General features: G+C 45.2%; 2 protein-coding genes across 11 annotated transcripts in view; one reads left to right on the top strand and one right to left on the bottom strand.

Moving 5' to 3' along the window:
- Window positions 1–206: 206 nt before the first annotated feature.
- MED8 (mediator complex subunit 8) lies at window positions 207–10,188 on the bottom strand. 3 transcript variants are annotated; one of them, XR_014957043.1, is made up of 7 exons: window positions 9,515–10,188; window positions 7,065–7,183; window positions 5,899–6,043; window positions 5,379–5,519; window positions 4,890–4,971; window positions 2,114–3,900; window positions 207–672 (listed from the first exon to the last, which is right to left on the bottom strand). XR_014957043.1 is itself a non-coding variant. In XM_021527880.4 (7 exons), the coding sequence occupies exons 1-7, from the start codon at window positions 9,515–9,517 to the stop codon at window positions 608–610; spliced, it is 804 nt and encodes a 267-aa protein (XP_021383555.1). In that variant the 5' UTR covers window positions 9,518–10,188; the 3' UTR covers window positions 207–607. The 3 variants fall into 3 exon arrangements, 2 of the variants coding, with proteins under 2 accessions (XP_021383555.1, XP_021383544.1); XM_021527880.4 differs by having other exon boundaries at window positions 3,652–3,900; XM_021527869.3 differs by having other exon boundaries at window positions 3,652–3,900; window positions 10,139–10,188.
- SZT2 (SZT2 subunit of KICSTOR complex) overlaps window positions 10,183–21,688 on the top strand; it is a 56,615-nt gene continuing 45,109 nt past the window's right edge. For all 8 annotated transcript variants that reach the window (XR_014957040.1, XM_021527941.4, XM_085586322.1 and 5 more), the window contains exons 1-9: window positions 10,183–10,256; window positions 10,441–10,566; window positions 10,723–10,896; window positions 11,243–11,413; window positions 13,239–13,370; window positions 15,351–15,510; window positions 15,985–16,091; window positions 16,266–16,476; window positions 17,521–17,691. Coding sequence is in view for 7 of the 8 variants with exons in the window: in XM_021527941.4 (XP_021383616.3) it covers window positions 10,227–10,256; window positions 10,441–10,566; window positions 10,723–10,896; window positions 11,243–11,413; window positions 13,239–13,370; window positions 15,351–15,510; window positions 15,985–16,091; window positions 16,266–16,476; window positions 17,521–17,691 (1,282 nt within the window). In the remaining variant the exon portion in view is untranslated. The remainder of the gene's footprint in view (window positions 10,257–10,440; window positions 10,567–10,722; window positions 10,897–11,242; window positions 11,414–13,238; window positions 13,371–15,350; window positions 15,511–15,984; window positions 16,092–16,265; window positions 16,477–17,520; window positions 17,692–21,688) is intronic.

The following is a 21,688-nucleotide window of genomic DNA, read 5'->3' as shown; positions in this document are numbered from 1 at the left end:
CATAATTGGTTTTTAATGCATAAGATGTTTGCTGCTTATGTTTGTATACCCTGCTGACTCACTTTGCTACACCCCTTTACACACAGACCTGCAGCTCCAGCACTTGGCCTCCAACATTTTCAGTGTGGTTTAGTTTGGAGCTGCTCTGTAGCCTTACCCAAAGGGAAATAAGAGTCCTTATGACCCTAGAGATGGACATCGGTGTCTCACAGTTAACATAACAAGGTCTTTATTAAACAAGATGGAGTAAAGAAAGAGTATACCGAGTGAACAAGCAGAAACAAGGAGCTCTGTTCTTCAGGCTCTCCATCAGGAAAGGGTTGTTATCCTCCAGGCCAGACCTGGAAAAGATGGCATTAATACCAGAAGCAAAGTCCTCTGCTCTGGCTAGGCAGAGATGTACTTGTGTCCAGGAGACATTGCCAGCAGCAGCTCCACACAAGCCACCCAGCACTAAATAAAATCCAGGGAAGGGCCTTATAAACCCTGTTTTCCCAGATATGGTGTGTGGATACGTGAAGGGACTTGGAAGTCCTAGAAGGAATCCAGGTGGGGTGCCTGCAGCAGTAACAAATATTGCTGTTCCCCAGGTCTGGTTCATCTCAGCTCATCTCTGATACGGATGCATTGAGGCAGATTTTATATTTGTTTTTATGCCACTCGGCATTTTTCCTGGAGAGAGAAAAAAGAAAAAGCAGTGCAAAATCAGCAATATGAGAGGACATTTTCTCAGGAGCACACCAGACTCACAACAACCCTGTCTGGGCTTTTCCAGTTCCATTCCAGGCTCATTTGCTACAGAACCTTCCAGCTTCTGACCTACATGGTCAATCTCTTTTAGAAATTGGCACCATTCTCTACTGACAAATCTCCTTGACAATTCCTGTGTCCCCCTGCCATCCCCTTCAATTCTATTCTTTTTTCATCTTCAACAAGCCTTTCTCTTTACCAGGAGGCTCCTACAGGAGTGTTGGACTTAGCCTCATAGACATTGCTGGCAGCAGCACACACAGAAGAACCCAGACTGTGTCCACTTCCATTTCAGAGAGTCACTATCACTTTCTCTGTAGCATTATTTATAGTCAGGGTGTATATTTAAATTACTAAGCCTCTCTCAGATTTCTTAATTTCTTGTAACCACATCCACCTCTTGGGCATTATTACTCTCTGCTGATACCAATCTCACATGGGAGTGTACTAAAAGACATCTTACTAGCAGCTTACAGTAAGCGTAGAGTGCTAGACAAAACTGAGATGATCTGAAAAATAAACAGTGATTAAAGAGCAGCACAGAGGGATATCAAAAAACCACTCATTTGGTGTCTTCAAATTGAACCAGAAAAAAAAAAGAATAACTTCTGAATGTTAAAATTATAGTGCAGCAGGACAAGAAAGGATTTGATAAGCAAAAGCATAAACCAGTAAAGATTATTAAACTTTCTCAGATGTATCCATAGTGGGTCATGGCCAGCAAGGAATGGACAGGTAACTGATAGATAACACTAACAATCAGGAGAAAAATACTGTTAGATAACACTCCAAGAGCAACAGTGAACTGAATTGTATGGTCCACCCACATCTGAGACACTGTGAGTGGTTGTGTTCCTAGTCTTGAGAACAACCAGAAAAAGTGCATGTAAGAGTGAAAAGGATGATCCAAGCTATAATTTTCACACAAAGTCATATTTAAGAGGATAGGACTTATCTAAGGGAAAAACACCTAAAAATAGACAAAGGAAGGAGACATGACAGATTTCCAAAACAGGAAAATTAATATGGAGAAGATAACTGAGGAATGATGATTCACCATTTCTCACAACATGGGTATAAAAAGAAAAATGCAATAAAATTACCAAGCAAAACATTTAAACATCAAAAAGTTTTTAAACAAAATGTGATAAAACTATGGCATATACTGCCATAGGTGTTGTAGAAATCAAAACTGTAATTCAAACAGGAACTGTAAAAATTAATGGTTACTGGGCCCAATGGTATCAAACCAAACTCTGGCTTAAAACCCCTAAAAAAAAACCTGTGTTAAAGATATACTTTGTTCTTGTATTCTTTCAGCCTCAGCTATGGACACTATCAAAAGCAGAATAGTGAGACTGACCTTTGCCAAAACCCACTATATCTGTCCTTATCCAGAGGTATTCTCTCCATCACACAGGCTCGACAAGTGCTGGTGGGCCCACAGAAGGGACTGCCTCCCCGGCCTGGATACAGTATCTCTGGGTTATTCTGACAGCAATTACAGGAGGTCTTCTTTGTTACCAAATTACAGGGGAAATTACTTTCTAACTCTTACGTAAAAACATGTTTAACTTAGGATCAATACTGTTGCTCAAGTACACATCTGAACAACAGCCATTATATACAGGCAAGAAAACATCAATTAGGATATCCGATATCCTAAATTGCAATTAACATAAACATTCTGACAGTACAGGGTTAGCCTACAGTTCCCCCAGGCCAAACCCATTCCTGACAGCAGAGGATTTTTATGTAGGAATACCAGAACAGGGCAAGCCTGCAGTGATATCCCTGCAGAATACCTATGCTGCTCCTAACATACTGTGGCTCAGGGTCAAGGAATCAGAGTTGTTATCCTCAGGATGAGATGTTGACTGATTTTTCATCCAAAAGTCTATGTACTTACTTATTTTTCCATCTCATAAAAACATTATCTGCCTCTCGCACACTAGGCAATGTGCTCTACAGAGTAATTATTTAGTATTCAGAAAGGTATCTCCCTTTTATTCTAAATCTTCAAGCCCACATTTTGATTTGGTCACTTTCACCAATCCTTCTGTATCATGGAAGACAATGAATAATCACTCCTCATTTGCCTGCTGTATATAATTTGGGATTTTATATGCTTCCATTTCTTCTCCCTAGCCTAAAGCTATAGCTACTAGCAGAGGAGATATCAGAATCACCCATAATATTGCAGGTGGGGTACCCAATGGATTTAGAGAATAGCCTAAAGATATCCTGTTTCTCTGTTTCTTTTCTAGAAATTCCTAGCATTTGGTTTGCATTTCTGCCTCAACTGAATACCTAATTATTGTCTTTACGGAACTCTTCTATCATAGATGTATTTCACAAATACAATTAACTAGGTTAGAGTCCAGGTGCTGGATGTGTAGTCAAATTTCTATGCTTATGTATTTCACTTTATATTCAACCCAAATGTCATCTACTGCTATTAACCAAAGTCACCTTGTATAGGAAATCCTTCTAACTTTTTACAGAAAACTTTTTTTTCTTACCTTAAATCATTATCATCAAACTTTTCTGCTTTATTACCTACACACAACTTAAATTTCACAGGAAAACCCCCAATACAGATCTCTGAAAACTACACTGTGATCTCTCTCCATATTAATTCCTACGTTCACAAATCTATTATTAAAATAGTATTTCAGTGGGAGTTAAGAAGCTGAAGCTGGCTGGCTGGGATCCACCTCACCCTCTGAGCCAATTTTAAACAGGTATTACTCCTCTATTACACCCTGACTCATGTTATTAAGGCCTGAAAGGAACCTCATACTTAATCACATCTAAAAGGTGACTGGAGAAGAATCTCTACATCTGCATTTGTCTTTCTCAGTCCCTGGATTTCCACTGATCTCAGATACAGAACTTTACCTGGCTGTCCTGCTGGTGCCATCTGCACTCCTGCCAGCATTGGCTGCTGCTGAGCTGGTGCACCTGTCATTGGGACCTGCTGCATGCCTGAAGCACCTGCAATGATGGCACCAGCTCCTGGCTGGCCCGACTGGACAGATGCCCCAGAGCCTGGGGGTCTCCGGTTTGACAACCCTTTCCCAAAGGCCACAGCTGCTACCAGTGCATTGGTATCTGCAGGGTTGAAAGTCTGCTTGTTCTGTCTTAAACCTGTAAAAAAAGAAGTTAGTTTGGCAGTTATTTTTAGACTTGGCAATCAGGTCTAAAAAGTAGCATAGCTGGTCCTGAATTTACTTTTTAGCTACTTTAGTACATGCATAGAGATGAGTTTCTTACAGGCTGTCCTACAAGAGTCTCAGCAAGGTCAAGGAAGCTGCGAAATCAATGGACACTGATGATCCAAGAGCTTTTTCACTGACAGTATGGCATAATCTGCTAATGGAAGGAGCACAGAGTGAGCTAACTCCTCCATGGCCATGAGAAGCTGCCGCTAAGGCCTATTGCATGCTGAATCCTATGGCAGGTAACAAGCACTGTGATTCAGATAAACAATAGCAACACCCCCTTATGGAAGCTCATAAGCATCACGGTGTCTGCAAGTTTTTTTGCCACACATGTGCCCAGCTATACTGTTATTCCCAGACAGTAGACAGAACCTGTGCTCAGGTCCCGTGCCAAAGATGAGAGTAAAAACAATGCCACTGCCTTTATGAGTAGTGTGTGGCACACCCAGGAATAGTGAACACCACAACCAGAAAAGGCTGGCCATGAGCCTGAAGCAACCATTATCTAGACAGCATCACACAAGAGCCTGCCAACATGTGGACTCCTTCAGAACATAGCTAAAGGGTTTCTCATTCACTGCTGCTGAATTTTCACAGCTATTTTTATTAAGTAAAATTGATTGGGAAGTTTTCTCGTCAGATACTTATCACCTCCTCAAAGGCAGATATGTCAAAGGGTTGAAGTGACCTTCCTGCCATGCACAGGTCACACAAGGAAGACACACTGCACCCACAGGCTTCCTTCTCAAATTAGGGGGCTCCAGGACAGCCAATCTTGCATCTTCTGGAAGGTTTTCATTTGTGCTATTCAACTGTGTTACCCATACTTCAGGCTCTCCAATATATCTATTTTGCCTCTAGTCTCTCAAGTCTGCTGCTTAAACCCCATACCCCACTTCCACCTCAGTGACATACCTCCACTTTCAGATTCACGCTCCTCCTTACTGATTTTCTCCAGCAAATTTGAGCACATTTTGTTCAGACTTTGGATCTGTTTCTGCAAAATGAAAACTGTCAGAAACTGCCAGGATACCTCCAACTCAGTACAAATCAGCAAGATAAATGAACAAGCTTTCCCTTCCCCAGATCCACATAACCAAATATAACCATTTTGGTAGCTGAGCTTAGAGTGTCCAGTACTAATGCAGGAGGGCACTGTGGAAATGGGACAGCCTTTGCCTCTGACTGGCTGGAGAGCACCTCCTGTGAACAGCCAGAGTTGGATACCCTTGTGAAACTGTGGAGGAAACCAAACCTCAGCTATGGTCAGCTGGAGAAATCTCAGACAGGAAAGGACAAAGAAGAAAAATAAAACTGTCAAATGGAAAGGTGGAGGAAGCAGCTAAAGAGCATCTTGTGCCCTAGGAGTAAGAGACAAGAAGTATCAAACTCTTCTTTACATACCTGTGCTGCATCAGGGCTAATTCGAGCTGCATCTGTGATCAGCTGCTTCTCCTGCTCCTCCACCTCAGGGTCAGGCTTAGTTCGAAGATGGTCGGGCACGACTTCATGGCTGAACACCGGCACACGCCCCTCTGTCTGCCGCTGCAACGGGGGGAAAACCTCGCTCAGAGCCTCTTCCTCCAGCCCAGCCCAGCACCAGGCAGCTCCAGACCAGGCCACAGGCCATGGTGCTGAATCAGGCTACAGGGAAAACCTTGATCTGGGGAGCATTAGGAGGTTTCATCAACTTGTCCAAGAATTTGCACTGTGCCCGTTTAGTAACAGGAACATATTTATTAACAGCAACACCTCCTGTAGAGTGTATCCAGTGAAAGTGTTTGTAGGTGAAAACCCAACAGCAAAGCACCTCTTAGACAGAAGTACTTGTTTCCCTTTCTTCCTTCACACCCAGAACTGAGGAATGCTCAGCTGAATACTCAGGCACTCCAGCACTTTCTGATACTCAAGGGACATGTCTTACCATGATCTCCTCATCGCGGTCTGGAGACAGCACGAGGGGGATGATCACCTGGTTTCGCAGTAGCGGGGTCTTCTCATGCTTTAGCACTTTATTCAAGGTGTTCAGCTGTCCTGAGAGCAGTGCAAAGCTGTCCAGAACTGAAGGCCTGGAAAAGCAAATAAAGGAGCTACAACATGGAAAGGGGATGCCACATAGGGCTTTTCTCTCTTCTTCACTCAAATGGCTGAGGAGTGAGGAAACAACACTATTAGTCCTCAAATCAGTCTACTCCAGACAGTAAACAGTAAAACCTATGGGTGAATACACAGGTGTGGACAAACCCCAGTCCTAACTGGAGAAGGCTCAAATGCAGAAAATACCTCAGGGACATTACAAGCAGTACCACTGAAAGTGGCAGTTGTGTGGGATTTCAGTAACCCACACACAAGAACTTCTATCTTTTCACTACCTCTCCCAGTGAAACTCTGGAGCAAGGTCAAAAAAATAATTTCATTCTGAAGCAGTACAGCCAGGAGAGAAAATATTTATAACTTGGCTATCCAGACTAAGAAACAATGAATCTAAACAACTGATAATCTTTTCAAGGAGGTACTTTTCAACTTGGTCTCTGTGCTGGATTCATCAACTCTCCTGCCTTCTGCAACATTAACTATAAATGTTAATTTGTCTGTGAACCTTTGCTGCAGTGACAGACACTAAGATACCATATAGTTTATTAACCTGCAGCTATAACATCTTTATGCTCCATATTTTCCAGGAAGAGAATGCCATCTTGCAAAGCTCTCAAACTGTGGTAAAGCAGAATCAGCAAAACACAAAAGCTCAGTTTATATCAGAGCCACAAAAAGCCAGAAAAGGTCAAGAAATACAGAAAGAACCATTCCTCATTTTATAGTGTATGTGGGTCTCTAAGGCCTTTCATCAGAGAACTGCTATTTGCTGCAGATGCAAGTTAAGTTCCCATAAAATGTCTGGATTAAAAGGAGTTAGTGTGACTCTAATTACTCTACAGCATGAAGCCAATGGATTTCAACTGGTTTTCTTGTTGAAGATGTGTAATGGTTCCTCTAGCACAAATGTAAAAAGAAAATTTAAATGTATTGACAAGAAGATAATCTCCTTCTGTCTGAAGAGCTCGGGCAGTGATCAACAGTGAGACACTTTACCATGTAAGGCGGTCATACTCATTCTCCAGCTTGTAGATAAAACTGACCAAGGAATTCTTCAGGTCGGCCACCTGACTGATGAGTGCCTCCAGGGTCAGTTCCAGCTGCTTCTCCTCTCTCTAAAAAAAGGCAAGACAGACAAGGGAGGAGGACAAAAATGTTGTGAATTCACGCCCATGCATCCATGATCCAATCTGTCCTACAGACAGCCTCCTCTTCAAAGGAAGCAGGGGCACTGGAGATAAAAATCCTACTATTTCACACTGACCGCTTTCCCTAGGGTCAGACTACTTAGGCAAGAGACTTGTGCCTGAGAGGAACGCTTGGCCAGCTGTCCTGTTAAAGATTTAGGTGAGTGAAGACATCATCACTTACACCACATCAAGCAAAGTCATCAAAACTAGCTCATGCCACCTTTGTAAACCACTTAAGCTAACCCAGAACAAAGAAGATTAGCATTCCCTCAGCCTTTTCTAAAGCAGCTGTGGGTGCTGTGATGTCTTTATCCAAAACAGTCTTTGCAAAATGAGTACCATGGACCCTGGACTACTAAAGTTTCTGCCAATCTTTACTTTCTTTCTGCCCATGTGACACTTCCAGCTGCCAAGGAAACTGGCAGCTCCTCCTGGCCTTGTGCCCCGTGGGCTGTGGGAGGCCCTGCCGTAACACAGACTGGCACTGTACCCACACACACACTTTAATCCTGCCTTTTGCTGGGATTACATTGTTTTAAGAAATCTTCCCCACTGACATCCCCTTCCGGGTGAGGGAGGATGGTGACAGACAAAGTGTCAAGACTGGGGATGTGTTGCCAAAGACATCAAGGCATGCCCTTGATTCTTGCAAAATCCCTCTAAACTCTTATCTACTCTAACTTACTCATACTACAGTATTGTGCAAAACATAATTAAAGTCCCAGCCCTAAGGAACTGCTCGAGTAAGTAGAGAACTGTACAATAATCCAAGAGGAGGGTGGGACAAAGCAATCAAATAATAGAAAGGGAATACCGATTGGGAAAGCAGATAGAGTGACTCACACTGTTGGCATGCTTGCTATTGGAATTGTTATTGTTCCGTTCAAATACACTGGCCCAATGTCAGCTTCATGGAGAGATTATCAGGCACCTTCCATGTTCACGAGAACACATTATTCTATTTTATTTGTACTCTGACAAGTTGGTAATCACTGATGGGACTTCATTTCACTTTAACCACCTTAGAACAGCTGAATCAACCTTAGTAAAATTTGATCCCCAGTCCAAGGAGTGGACTCATGGAACAGATTGCTGCTGGTTGTTCCACCTAGAGATAAAAGCACACACACATGTTGTGACGGGACTAGTCAGTTCCTGTCCAATTAAGAAATGTGCCTGCAACAGTTTGTGTGCAGTGTTTGTGCAAGGAGGTTAACTACTGCCTGCATTACAAGCTGGGCTGGTAGCCAGCGTTTTACTGCAGAGGTGCCAGGCATATGCACCCACAGCAATTCCCCTGGCCCCCCACCTGTGCTTATCCAAGAAGCCTTCAAGAGGATGAATAAACCCCATTGCACAAGGAGCAGTCTCATGGCAGCAGAGCACTCCAACCCTTCTTCCCTAGGCTCTTCCCAAAGCCATCAGGATCTGGAAGCAGATGCAAGCAGTGCAAGATAAACACAGTAAGACTGACCCCTCCAAGAGGACACTTTGAGGAGTTTGTTAGCAATGTTAAATTGGCCTGAGGTAGTAAAGATAGGGCTTATGGTAAGGGTTCTGAAGGACCTCCTGATACTGAGCAACTGAGAGGGAAAGGTGAAATTCAGAGTAGGTAAAGGTAAAACAATGCAGACATCAAAACAAAGGAGAAAAAAAATCCTGACTGGCTAAACAAAGGGGAAAAAAAAACCCATGACTTTCTGTACACAATGACATTATCTGAGCTGATAAGGTTGTAACTCAAAAAGATTTCAGGGTTATCTGAGGGTAACCCATGAAAACATCATCCCAATCCTGGAAAAGCAGTCAAAGAAGTAAAAGTGACTACAGGAGTTATTAGGACAGCTACGGAAACTAAGCATCATTATGTCACCATATAAATGGTGCACCTCCTTTGCATCTCGAATATAACATGTCACTCTTGTCCCCCGAACTGAAAAGGAATAGAGTAGGAATATGATAAAGGCAATGAGGATGGTGAAGAATATTCATAGTTAAAAAAGTAAACAACAAAACATACAACAAACCACCACAACCCAAAAAAAAACAAACAAACAAACAACCCAGTGAAAAAGACTGGCATGACGAAGTGGCTGAAACAAGGAGAGCCGATGTAACAAACCCTATAAACAAGGAACAGCGGGACAATCTGTTTTCACTTTCTTTTCCAGAGGGACAAGCAGATCTGTATGAGGCCAGCGGGCTACGCTTTCAAGCAAACCAAAGGAGGTGGATCTTTACAGCCTGCTAACCTACCATTAATGCTCTTTTCTTTGGACAATAAGGATGCTACAAATTCACAGCTCTTAATAAAGTAACGAGGTTCTCCTCGATCAGCGGCATTCCGTCCAAGCGGGAGCGGGGCGCTCAGCCGCGCACCCTCTCACCCCACAGCCCGCGGCAGCGAGGGGCACGGCGGAGCGGCAGCGAGGGGCACGGCGGAGCGGCAGCGAGGGGCACGGCGGAGCGGCAGCGAGGGGCAGCGAGGGGCACGGCGGAGCGGCAGCGAGGGGCACGGCGGAGCGGCAGCGAGGGGCACGGCGGAGCGGCAGCGAGGGGCACGGCGGAGCGGCAGCGAGGGGCACGGCGGAGCGGCAGCGAGGGGCAGCAAGGGGCACGGCGGAGGGGCAGCAAGGGGCACGGCGGAGGAGCAGCAAGGGGCACGGCGGAGGGGCAGCGAGGGGCACGGCGGAGGGCACGGCGGAGGGGCAGCGAGGGGCACGGCGGAGGGCACGGCGGAGCGGCAGCGAGGGCACGGCGCAGGGCACAGCGCAGCGTCGCCGCGGCTGCTCGGGACGCGCTCGGCCGCCCGGCCGGGCTGCCGCAGCCCCGGGCGGGCGCGGCCCCGCGGAGCGCCCGGCCCCGCTCCCCGGCCCTCACCTGCATGGCGGCGGCGGCGGCGATGGCGGCGGCGGCCCCGCCCCGCTGTCCCGGGAGAGCCGCGCTTCCGGGGCGGGCCCGCAGCGACATGGCGGCGGCCGAGCGGCCCGACGGGGAGGTGGGTGCGGGCCGCGGGAGCGGGGCTGGGGAGCCGAGCCGAGCCGAGCCGAGCCGAGCCGAGCGCGCAGGGGACGCGGCCGCCGTGGGCAGCGCGGGCCCGGAGCAGCCCGGGGTGAGCGGCGGCGCGGGCGCTGGCCGGGGCTGCTCCGGGGCTGACCCGCGCCGCTGTGCTCCCGCCGCAGGTGGAGGAGGCAGGGCACGTGTTCCTCCTGATGAAGAAGGACTATCGCATCTCCCGCAACGTGCGGCTCGCCTGGGTCCTCAGCCGCCTGCACCAGGTCATCCGGGCCGTGCCCGAGCCCGAGCTGGTGAGTTGGTGCTCGGGGCTGCATGGTGTCACCGCTGGTGCTGCGCCGCTCAGCAGCGCCTGCACCCTGCAGAGCATTTGAGCCCCTTTCTCTTCTTTGTTTCTTCCTTTGGTGTGGCTTGATGTTCTCGTATGTGCCGTTTGCTTGTTCTGGCAGGTGAAGTCAGAAAATGAGCTCGATGTTCTCAGCATCCTGCCCAATGGGTGGCAGCCAGACGAGCCGGTCCAGCCCAGGCCCTACCTCCTGGTCCCCTCTACACGGGTCACCTTCCTGGCCCGTCAGTACCGATTTGTGATTGAGCTTGATCTGAGCCCTTCCACGGGGATTGTGGTAAGAGCAGAAACTGCCTCTCTCTGGGGTGTTCTGCATTAAAACAGAAACCCATTTGTATTTACTGAGGAAAGGTTTATTGCTCTCGGTGTCAGTCTGAGCTTTTGTAGAAGTCTTGTTTTTCCCAGGAGGGAACCATACTGTGCCCCTGCATGGGGATTTAATGGCAAATCCTGTTTCTCCATTGGATGCTTAATGTGTGACTTCTGTTCACAGGAGTTGTCACTATAATCCAGCTGCCGTTGCAGAAGGATGTTTGCTGTTGGCTCTGCACAGTGGGACACCCAACAGTGAAATTGAGGGTCCTAGGAGATGAAAAAGCTGTTCCCTTTCTCTCTTTCTGTAGGATGACTCAACGGGGGAGATAATTTTTGATGAAGTGTTTCATGCCCTTTCCCGATGCTTGGTGGGATTGTTAAGACCCTTTCGTATCCCTGGTTCAGACATTATCTACCAGCCAGAAATCTTTGTCACCATCCAGGTGTATTCCTCCATCATTGGCCTGCAGTCCCACCAGGTAAAGCTCAGGCTCTCCCTTGGCGCGGCGTGAGCAGCTCGCTGTGCTGTGCGGGTGTCCTGGGAGCACAAGGAAAGTGGGGAGGTGGCAGCTGGGCTCTGCTGCCTGTTATGCTGCAGGCTTGTCTCACTAAAACATGTGGCCTGGCATGATGCAGAAGTGTGTGTGAGCAACTTCTCCTTCCTGGGCAGGAAGCAGAGGTTTGTGTGGAGAATGCTGCCCTCAGGTATGATCTTAGAATTGGACCACAGGGAATATTTGCCTCATGTCGAATGTGTGCTTATTGTTGTTCTTGTTTTGTTGTTTGGGAGTTGTTTTTGTTTTTAATTTATGTTGATTAATTATTTTTGCCTGTTTTAATTAGCTTGAAGCATTCAAGAAGAGCTTGTATGACCAAAAGTTTGTCTCCCTGTTCCAGCTCTGTAGCAGTGGTTAATGCAAAAGTAGTTGTCTCTTCCTACAAACCTTATTTTTGCACTGAATATGCTGCTTCTTGCTGGAGGGAACAGCCAGCCCCAGTATTGAGATTTATCAGTGAAGTTTTATTTGTGTCGTGACAGGTCTGTGTAATAAATTCAAGTCTGATTTATGGGGCCAGTGTTGTTTTCGAAGTTCATCTTTGATCTCTTCTACCTTACAGTATTTTCACATAACTTATGTGTTTATGGTCGTGTATTTCATCCCTTTGCTAATACCAGGGGAAGTGCTTGGTAACAGGAGGAGCCTATAAGTCTATGCTTGTTCCCTCTCTCCCCTTCCCCAGCCCTCCCTGCCTAAGCCTTCTGCCAGGGTTTCTGTTGTACATGAGGAGTGTGGCCATCACTTTGATCTGTTCTGAGGTGTTGCTGGAGTAAGTGTAGCAGGAATTTCTCCATTTGCCATTGATGTATTATGTGTCATCTTGGCCTGCAGACCATCATGCTGTGCTTCAGTATCTCCCCTATTTACACTATATTGAGCACTCTAAAGTTGCTAGATTTTTCTTCTTTGGACCTCCCTAAATTCCCACTTTGTATATGAGGCCATGAACTGTGATCTCTGGGAACAGCTGGATAATTATTCTTTTATGGAGGAAAAGGTGTATTGTGTGTATCACTTATCCAGGAAAGACTTTCTGTGGTAATCATTTATTTCTCCTGTGCCACTGTGAGGTCTTGCCCATATGAGGCTGAGGAATGTGGATAACATGCAGCACCCCACCAATCTGCTGAGGGCTTTGTCTGCATGTTGTATCTTCTTTGTCTCTGGTTGTGGACAGGGACTGAGGGATTGCCTGTACCAGGGCGGCATCTGTAAACACAGGTGTCATGCCTGTCACCCTGGGGAGTTGCTGTGGTGGCAGGCTTCCTCTGTAAGCCACTCTAATGTAATGTCCACTCTAATTGCTTCTTTTCTTTATTTCAATTTACTGTTCCCCTTGGAAGATAATTTAATCAGTCTGTAGGTAAGGTAGATTAGAAGAAGCAGGCCTTCCGTAGAAGCATCAGACTACAGTTCATGGTTTCTAACAATGATCCCACATCACTTTCTCCTAATAACTGTTTATCCTGGAGAAAGTCAAATGAAGTAGAAGTTTCTTGCCCAAGAAGGAGATTTCCTAAAGTGTCATGTAGGTGTCTGCTGTGGGATGCACGGCAATTGCCATGAGGTACCACTGCTCACACGCAGTTACTTTTGAGCAGGAACAGAGAGAAGTGGCCTGTGCTGTACCTGTGCTTTGTCAGGGATGTGTTTGACCTTTACTGTGCAGCACTGTGTTCACCATCTTGAGGGATGGTGCTATAAAATATTGATTTGGTGACTGACATGTGTGTCTTTGGGCCAGGTACTATTCCAGGGCTGTCAGCTGGATGAGACGAAGCGTGAGGCCTTTCTGCACCAAGTTTACACACAGCTCTGTGCCTTTGAAAACAAAGTGGCAGAGATGCTTCAGCAACAGTATGAACCCAAACCACAGGTAAGGAGTGCAGAGGTAACTGGGCTCTCTTGGCTTCCTGGAGATGTGCACTCTGAGGCCCCTCTGAAGTGGGGTGCAAGAGGAAAAACACCACAGGTCTGCAGAAGGAACAGCTAAGGAGTTGGTGAGATAATGTTGTGGGATCCAGTAATGAGACATGAACACTGAGGAAGCAGAACCATTAAGTGTTGAGAAGGACTGGTGAGGATGGTTACCTCCCCCAAAGTTAATGTGTACTAAGACAGCCTGGCTGTATGTTATAGGAGAAATGGTAGGTTGTGCTTTCTCTCTGAAGAAGGTGGTGGGAGAGGTGATTATATCCATATAATTAATCTATAAATAGCTGTGAATATGCCCTTGTTACATTTCTTGAATAAAAATACTTATTTTTTACCATGAAAACTGGCCATGAAGCTGAATAAACAGCCACTTTTTTCATGAACTCCTTGAAATCTATGACAGATGCTGCTTAATAGCCATGGCTATATGTATCAGCAAATTAATGATAGAGTCCTAGTATGGTGTGGGTTGGAGGGGACATTTAAAGATCACCTCCCTTGACCTGCTGGCCATGCTGCTTTTGATCTTGCAGTCAAAGTCATTGCTGGTCTGGCTAAGGTTATTTAGTCCTTAGTTAGCAGTAGTTATTAGAGTTCGGGCAAAAAGGAAAAAAAAAGTCCCAGAATCAGATGACCAAGAGGCTATTGGTGATGTATTGCAGTTGCATATCTGAAGTGCTTGGAATCTCATATTCTAGCAGAAATTTGTATGTTTCAATGCTAAAACTGCTGGTCCTGAAACAGGAAGTAGATTGCTGGAAGTAAATAACTCAACCGGTGAGTCCAGATGGTGTTTTTGCAGAGCTTTGTATACATTCCTGCTTGATGCAATATTTCTCTCATGGTAAATTACCCTGTAACTTCTTCCATGCAAATGGAGGAGAGAGACGCTCTCGCAGGCCAGAGGGACTGGCGAGTCCTGCCACAGGCTGTGGGGTGGAGGTGGAGGCCCCAGGGGAAGGGCAGGGACTGAAACATTTTTCACTTTTGAAGTTGCACTTGCTGCATCATTGTTAACAAGTATCTGAATTAAAGGCATCTGGCAAATTAAAGTGACGGACAGTCAATATTTTTCGCTCACAGGCACGGAGTGCTCCCATTTGTGCATAGCAAAAGTTTAGTTAGTTCTAGTTTTGTTTTACAAGCTTCAATCATCTGTAGCTTTGAGGGAGGAGGGGGAGGGGTCTCAGCTATTCTCAGCATTAGCAGGAAAAACAAAGCAATGTTTTATTGCAGGGTTGAACTGCCAGAACCTTTTGGGGATTAAGGGACTAAGAATACAGTAGGTTTCTCACTGGTGTAATTATACAAATTTCAGGCTTTGCCTAGAGGATATTTTTCATAGAAGGTGCAGAAGCTTACCTACATTTGTTTATGTCATTATTGCATAATGAGGGCCATTTGAGTTGAATGCATAGGCACAAGACTTTGTCTTTATGAGGCTCTTTGCCCCCTCTGCTACAGAGCTTCATGAGTGAGAAGTAGCTGCCTCTACCTCTCCTGTGTTTCTGGGCTGAATATAATAAATTAAGTAGATGCTGAATAGCTGCAGCTTCTAAATGGCAGGGGGAGAAGGAGGTATTCACATCTCTTTAACTGGGAAGTGCTTTGCTCCACAGAGGAATTTTAGTGACCCCAAAGTGACCCCAATTTCCCCTTCTATTAGAAATCAGCTTAATATAAAGCTCTGAGAGGCTGTCCCTCCACTTTCAAGCAGCCTTGCCCAGCTGTTCTAAGGCACCCAAGTGACCAGGGTTTTAAGATGATCTGGAAGTTAAAGCTACAGATGGAATCTGCTGCAGTGCTCCAGAGTACCATGGGACTGCCAGACTGAAGGTGTTTGGAAGAGCAAGAACTAGAGTTCAGCTGAAATCTGCCCTGTGGGGCCTTGTGATTTTTTGGTTTTTTTTAACTTTTCCAGGTGGATTTATCCCCCCTGAGCCAAGAGAGCCCTGGTGATGTGCAGGAGTCATCTGGGAGGAAGCCCAGTGTGTCTGTGGTCACTGCTGACGTTGGCCTGGTCAGCATGGTCCGGCAAGGGATCCTGGCCCTGCAGCTGCTGCCCTCCAACTCCAGCGCAGGTTGGCTGCGTCCTCGGGGTTAAGGTTTGCCTGGTTGTTTGCAAAGGGTTGTATTCCTCCTGCCATTGGCTGAGGTTAATTCTGTAAGGGCTGGTGTGTGCCTGGACCTTTCTGTTAGGGATGAAATTTCAATTGAGACATTTACTCTGCATTCTGGGGGCAAATGGTGGTGGTGGGAATGGGGAGGATCACACTGTGCCAAGTGCCATGTGTCAGTGTTGGGTAGTTTGTGAGGCAGTACAGGTTTGACTGTGGCTCAGGGCAACCTGGAGTGTGGAGAGCTGTGCCCTTTCTGTGTGCTGTGCTGTACCTAATTAGGATGTTTGCCAGCTCCATGATGCCTTGGAAGCTCTAAACCAGCCTCAGGATTTTCCTTCTATTTTCACCCTGCCTAAACTTTATATCTGGTGGATTTACTGGGAGAATGACAGCTGTTTGGGATGAAGATGCACTAAGATGCTGCCTTGTTTACAGGTATTATAATAATTACGGATGGTGTGACCAGTGTCCCCGACGTGGCTGTGTGCGAGACTTTACTCAACCAGCTGCGCAGTGGCACTGTGGCCTGCTCCTTTGTGCAGGTATGTCTGCTGGCAGTGTGGGTACCAGAGGGACAGAGGTGGATTGGTGGTGGTGGCATTCATCTCCAGAGGAGAAGTGGGGCCTTCTCTGCCTGTTTGTGTTGTTGACCAGCTGTCTGCCTTGTTCTCAGCACTGCTGTTCTCTCTCAGGTGTCTCCTTTATCCATCCCATAGGTGGGCGGTGTCTACTCCTATGATTGCAGCTTTGGCCACGTTCCCAATGTGGAACTGATGAAATTCATTGCCATGGCCACTTTTGGTGCTTACCTTTCTACATGCCCTGAGCTGGATCCCCTGAGCCTGGATCTGAATGTGTATCACAAGGCATTTCTGCTGTACTCCTTTCTGCGTACTGGGGAGTCCCTGAATCCAGAATATTACTGTGGTGAGGAATGTGCATGTTCTTGTTCCAGTAGATGGATATCTTAGAGCAGCTCTCTTTGGGATGACTCCGCATGCTTGGTTATGCTGATACTCTCCCTTGTCATGCCTTCTGTAGGCTGTGGGCACAATCGGTCACACAGCCTCACCTGTGAATCCTCTCCTGGTTCCAGGAATTGGATGGACCAAGCAAAACAAATGTCCCATTTTTCACCATTCCCCTAGCTCAGCAATCTGCAGTTAGGCTCACTGTGTTGGGACATGGTGGGGGTTGGAAGCTCTTGCCCACCCTCCTGTGCACACTGGCTAGCTCACAGATGGGGATGTTTTGGAGAACTTGTCCTAATGGGCCTGCAGGTGACAGTTTGGATTGAAAAACTAGACCCCTGAGAACTGTCCCAAATGCCTCTTCTGGTTGTTCTTATTTTGTGACTGTTAGTGACTGAGAGTGTGCCAAGAAAGATTAGTTTAGTTACTAGTAAGACATGGAAACACTCTTTCATGTCCCAGTGATATGCTGGTGCCATCTGCTCTTTCTGTAACTTGGCAGCAGGAGCCACATAAACTGGCAAGTTTGAAGAGAGTTGGCTTGGGACTTGAAAATGTTGAATCTTAAAAAGATCAGCTGTTAGTGGTTTAATCTCCACATCCCGATAACTTTTAGAAAGCACCTGGGAACTCAGAGTTTTCCAGGGAAATTGGTAAAGCCCCAAAACTTGCTGTGTGACTGTTGAAACAGATGTGCAGTTTCTGCCTGTCTAGGCTGAATGTGGAATTCCAATGCGTGCCTTGTCACAAAAACTGTCCGAGAGGAAGCAGTGCCTAACACCCCACCCTGTCCCTTTCCCAGGCCTCTTGGCCACACTAATGAACCTGTTTGCTGTATTGCAGAACCTGGAGTGGGTGTAAGTGGTGCCTGAAGGATGTACTGTTCCTCAGGCGAGCAAGTGTTCCTGGCAGCTTTTATGGAGCTCTCGGGGAGACCTGTTGCTACAGGATGGGGCTCAGGGGAGCTGCTCCCTCACAAACCCATCTCTGCCATTTGCAGTGTCCCAGCACAGGCTGTTCAATGAGCACCTGGTGTCTGCAAGCAGCAACCCTGCGCTGGCGATGCGGAGGAAGAAGCACACAGAGAAGGAGGTGCACGCCGACCTCGTGAGCATCGTTTCAGTCCGGCTGCGCGAGGGCTACAGCATCCGAGAGGTCAACATCACAAAAGGTGACTGCCTTGAGGGCTGGAGACAGCTAGGACAGTTCTCAGCTGCTTAGAGGAAAGCACTGCAATCTTAGCAGTGGTGGTGTTGTGGAGGAAGGAGCCATTTTCCCCAAATTCTGTTTCCATGAATAATTGGCTGATGTAGGGCTGCCCAGTATTGTGCAGTTACGCACTTGAAGGGCTCACCCTCTGTAGCTGTGTCTGGGGAGGGACAGTCAGTGATTCTCTGTATCTTGGAAATTATTCCCCACAGTTGCAGAGAAACTAGTGACAGAACTCGAGTTTGCAGAGTTTTTTTGGGATTTCATCTATAGTTCTCCTTTTTTTCATTCCTCTCTAGTTCTTTGCTAGATGCACTCCAAAATACTAACATGAAGTTGAGCCCTCCAAACTACAGTCTTCCAAAAGAAGAAATTGGGTGAAACAAGGATATTGTTAGGTGAGAATGTCAGGTCAGTCAGGACCATAATTAATTCTAGAAGACCATAAAACCTTCCAGTGATCCTGTTCTCTTACCTGGCTCATTAGACATGGCACCTGGAGTGTGAGAAGTAGCTGCTGACGAGGGACCTTGAGGGGTTTGATTATCCTTAGGAGTGACAGTAAATCCTACCTAAATTTCCATCTCCAGCTGTGACTAGTGGTAGTACTGTAACTGAAGGGGAGATAAAAAAATCCAAATGCAAGCTTATTAGTACTCTAGAATGTGTTTTATATGAGACAGTCTGTGATCTAACTCCAAAACCATTCTAAACTTGCCATGTGTGCCAGTGATGTTTTCTGTGAATTTATTGTGGTCTGCCTAGAAAACATATAAATCCCTTCTGCCACTGCTCTGGTTGGAAGACTATCCCAGAGCTTCATTGCTCTTTCTCTAGCTTCCTTTCTAAACTCCCTGAGACAAAGTTAAACCTGTGTGATTATTATATTTAATTAAGTTTATCTTCCTTCTCTGACTTGCATGAACATATTTTACGACATCTTTCTCTTATCTACCTTTTGGCAGGTTAATATTAAGCAAGCCAGTGTTTCACCTTTCTTTTGTAAGGGCAGGCTGTTTTGTTTATTCAGGTTAATAGCTCTTATATTTTTTCCCTTAAGTTGTTTTCAGTTTGATCTCATTTTTCTCAAAACAGTTGATAAGAATGTTTTAAGTGTGGTTTAATCAGTGCCCTTTTCAGCAGTGTTAATATTTCCCTGCTTCTGAAGTAAAATACCAAATCTGATAGATTGGGAATCACATGGACTTTCTCCATGATTGTATTGCAGAAATCCCCAAGTCTTTCACTTACCTTTTCTTTCAGCTGATGAGTCCTTGGGTGTTTTATTGGGTTTTGTTTGTTTAGTAGTCCCTAAATGTGCTGTCCTTCACATGATAGTACTCCTAAGTTTATCTTTCTCAGTTCACCTACCTGTTCTTCTGTGATGCCTGGCAATTTCAGCTAATTTGCCTTGATGCATCTTACAAACTGAATGCATCTAAATCACCTTTTTTGGGGGCAAGATTGCTAGCAATCATATTAGGTGGGATAATTCCTAAAGTTGGTCTTTACATGAATCTCTCTGGTTTCTTGTTTCAGGAATTTTCTGTTAAAAGTAAGTATCTGCTAAGTTTTCCTGGTGAGACAGCTGTTCTAGCAATGTCTGCAGGTTGTTTTCAATGTAGGTGAGGCATGAGATTACTCCCCTTAAATCCAGGCAGATTAGATCCATTGCATTCTCCTTGTCTAGGAATGTCTGTCAAACAGTGTGACAAGTCTGTTCCTGTCCTCAGTGCCTTTTATTCTTCTGTGCACAAGTTCACTTACAGCTTGAACAGTGCTGGATAAAAAACCTTTCTCTTTAATCTGGCAGCAATGCTGAAATGCTTTTGGTGACTGTGTAGTCTTATATAGAAACGCTGGAAGAGCTTTCACCAGGTATGAATCATTCAAAAAGCAGTCAGACAAGTTCATGTTGTATCTTTCTGTACAAAGGTATAGCTACAACCTCTGGCTCAGGATATTGTAAAGCAGTGAATCCCTGCACTCTGGAGGAATGTATTAGAAATATCACCACATGTTGCCATGCTCCCTGCATTTTCCTCCAGGTATTTGCCTGCTGACTTTTAGTCCTTGGAATGCTAAATGGATTGGTCTCCCATTTTTACAAGAGCAGAAAGCAGAAGAGCAGTTGCTGGATCAGCATGACCTTCTGTGATGAATAACTATGGGCAGGTGCACAGGGAGGAGTAAGAGCAGGATAAACACACATGATGGTAATCTCCATTCTCCTTTCCTTTTTTCTTCCTTTGAGCCCTCTCCAGCTCTTTGCAGCTCAGGAGCTCCTTAAGCCAGAAATACTTTTTGTGTATTTTTTTAGAAGAAATTTAAAAATGAAATGTCAGAGGTTTCAAAAACATGGAATATAGTTCTATGCAGCCTTCAGACTAGTAGCAGATAATGTTACTTAATACTTTGGAAAGCCTAAATGCTCTGGGGAGTTGGTGAAAAATTTGCTGAACTAACATGTTAAAGTAGAGTTGAGAAATGATTCAAGACATGTAGACATTCAGCACTGCCTTTGCTAAGGAAAAGCAGGTTTGGCTAATCAGTGTTCTCTGAGTCATTCTACAGAGAAGTATATAACAAAGAACAATTAATTAACCTGGATTGCCAAAACTTGCCAATTAAAGGCTGTTAAGGAGCCAGCTGGCTGTGAAGCAAGAGGGGAAAAGTGCAGTTGTGGACTTTGACACTGTCACTTTTCTCCTTAACTTTACCAAAGTAAAAATAGAATAAAAAAGCTAGCTTTGTATTCAGAGTTGCCTGGAGAGGTTTGTGATATTTATAAGTGCTCTGGTTACCCTCACTGTGTGATTTTTAAATATTTAGGTATTTAGGAGGTAACTTGGTTATTTAGGAATGCAGAAGTGCATGTGAAGGGGAAAGGATTGGAAGGTATGGAAGGGAGAGAAGCTACGGGGTCATGGTGTGTATGATGGAGCCCAGTCAGGGGATTTCCCTCAGTAACAAAAAAAATATCTCACTGACCATTTTGTGTTGAGGGCAGCCTGCAGGATGATTTTCAAAACATAATCTTCCTCTGCGAATCAGTCCAGCACCAAAACTGGCTGGGAACTAGCTGAGCAATGACAATGGCTCTTCTCTAGTGACAAGAATCAGGCGGACAAAGTGAGCTTTCTGAAAAAAACAGAGCTGGACATTGTGAAGGAAATCAAAGTAGAAAAAAATTTATATGCTATTAACTCAGGAACCAGAAAGAGATTGCTTTGAAGTAAAAAAAAAAAAAAGCTAAAGATTCATCTAGATGTAACTTCCAAGTAAATATTTTGCCTGTGTTTTTAGTTTTGCTTGTGTGGGATCATAGGAGTGAAGCCAGGATGACTAATGGAAACAGAAGTGGAAGTTGGAAATATTTTCATTTGTGATCTAAGCAAAAGTGTGGGAATTTGCTTATCATGTTTGCTGTTGATGAAGTAGAAAGGCTTTATTATGAGAACAGAACAGAAAGCAGTGAATAAGCCCTAAAGGAATAAGAGTGAGGTGACAGTATGAAATAAAAATAGATGAATCTATAAAGTCTTGTTTAGCCTCTCTGATACACAAGACAATCTTCATAGGAAACAACAGATGGTGCAGTACTGGCAAGTGCATTTGTAGTAACACAAACTATCCATTGCAGAAAATATTAGTAACCTTAAATAGAATCCTACTAATCCCTCAGATTAAGTACAGGTAAAATATATTATACACTTTTGATCATCTTTGTTCAAGAAAGGTGAATTCTTAAGGTGCAGGAAGGTCTGGGTGTGTTAAGGGGGATGAATGTTCTGCACAGTAACAGCTGAAACAGGGTATGGATTTCTTAGTACTGCACACTCCTTGTCAATGTTATTGAAATGAAGTTTCTCAGAATAAAAATAATCTAATCAAAAGAACAACCAAGCATGAATTTGGCATGAACTCTGGAAGATTTCTTCTAAACATTGATGCGGGAA

This window comes from Lonchura striata, chromosome 8 (assembly GCF_050655825.1).
Source record: "Lonchura striata isolate lonStrDom1 chromosome 8, ASM5065582v1, whole genome shotgun sequence".
Classification (NCBI taxonomy): Eukaryota; Metazoa; Chordata; class Aves; order Passeriformes; family Estrildidae; genus Lonchura; species Lonchura striata.
Note: the sequence above shows the minus strand (reverse complement) of the source record. Positions and strands in the feature narration are given on the sequence as shown.

Coding starts and splice junctions, on each gene's coding strand:
- MED8 (XM_021527869.3), bottom strand. Junction 6,044..7,064: donor GAGTATGACCGCCTTACATG/GTAAAGTGTCTC, acceptor TTGCTTTTCCAG/GCCTTCAGTTCTGGACAGCT. Junction 4,972..5,378: donor TTAGCCCTGATGCAGCACAG/GTATGTAAAGAA, acceptor TTCATTTTGCAG/AAACAGATCCAAAGTCTGAA.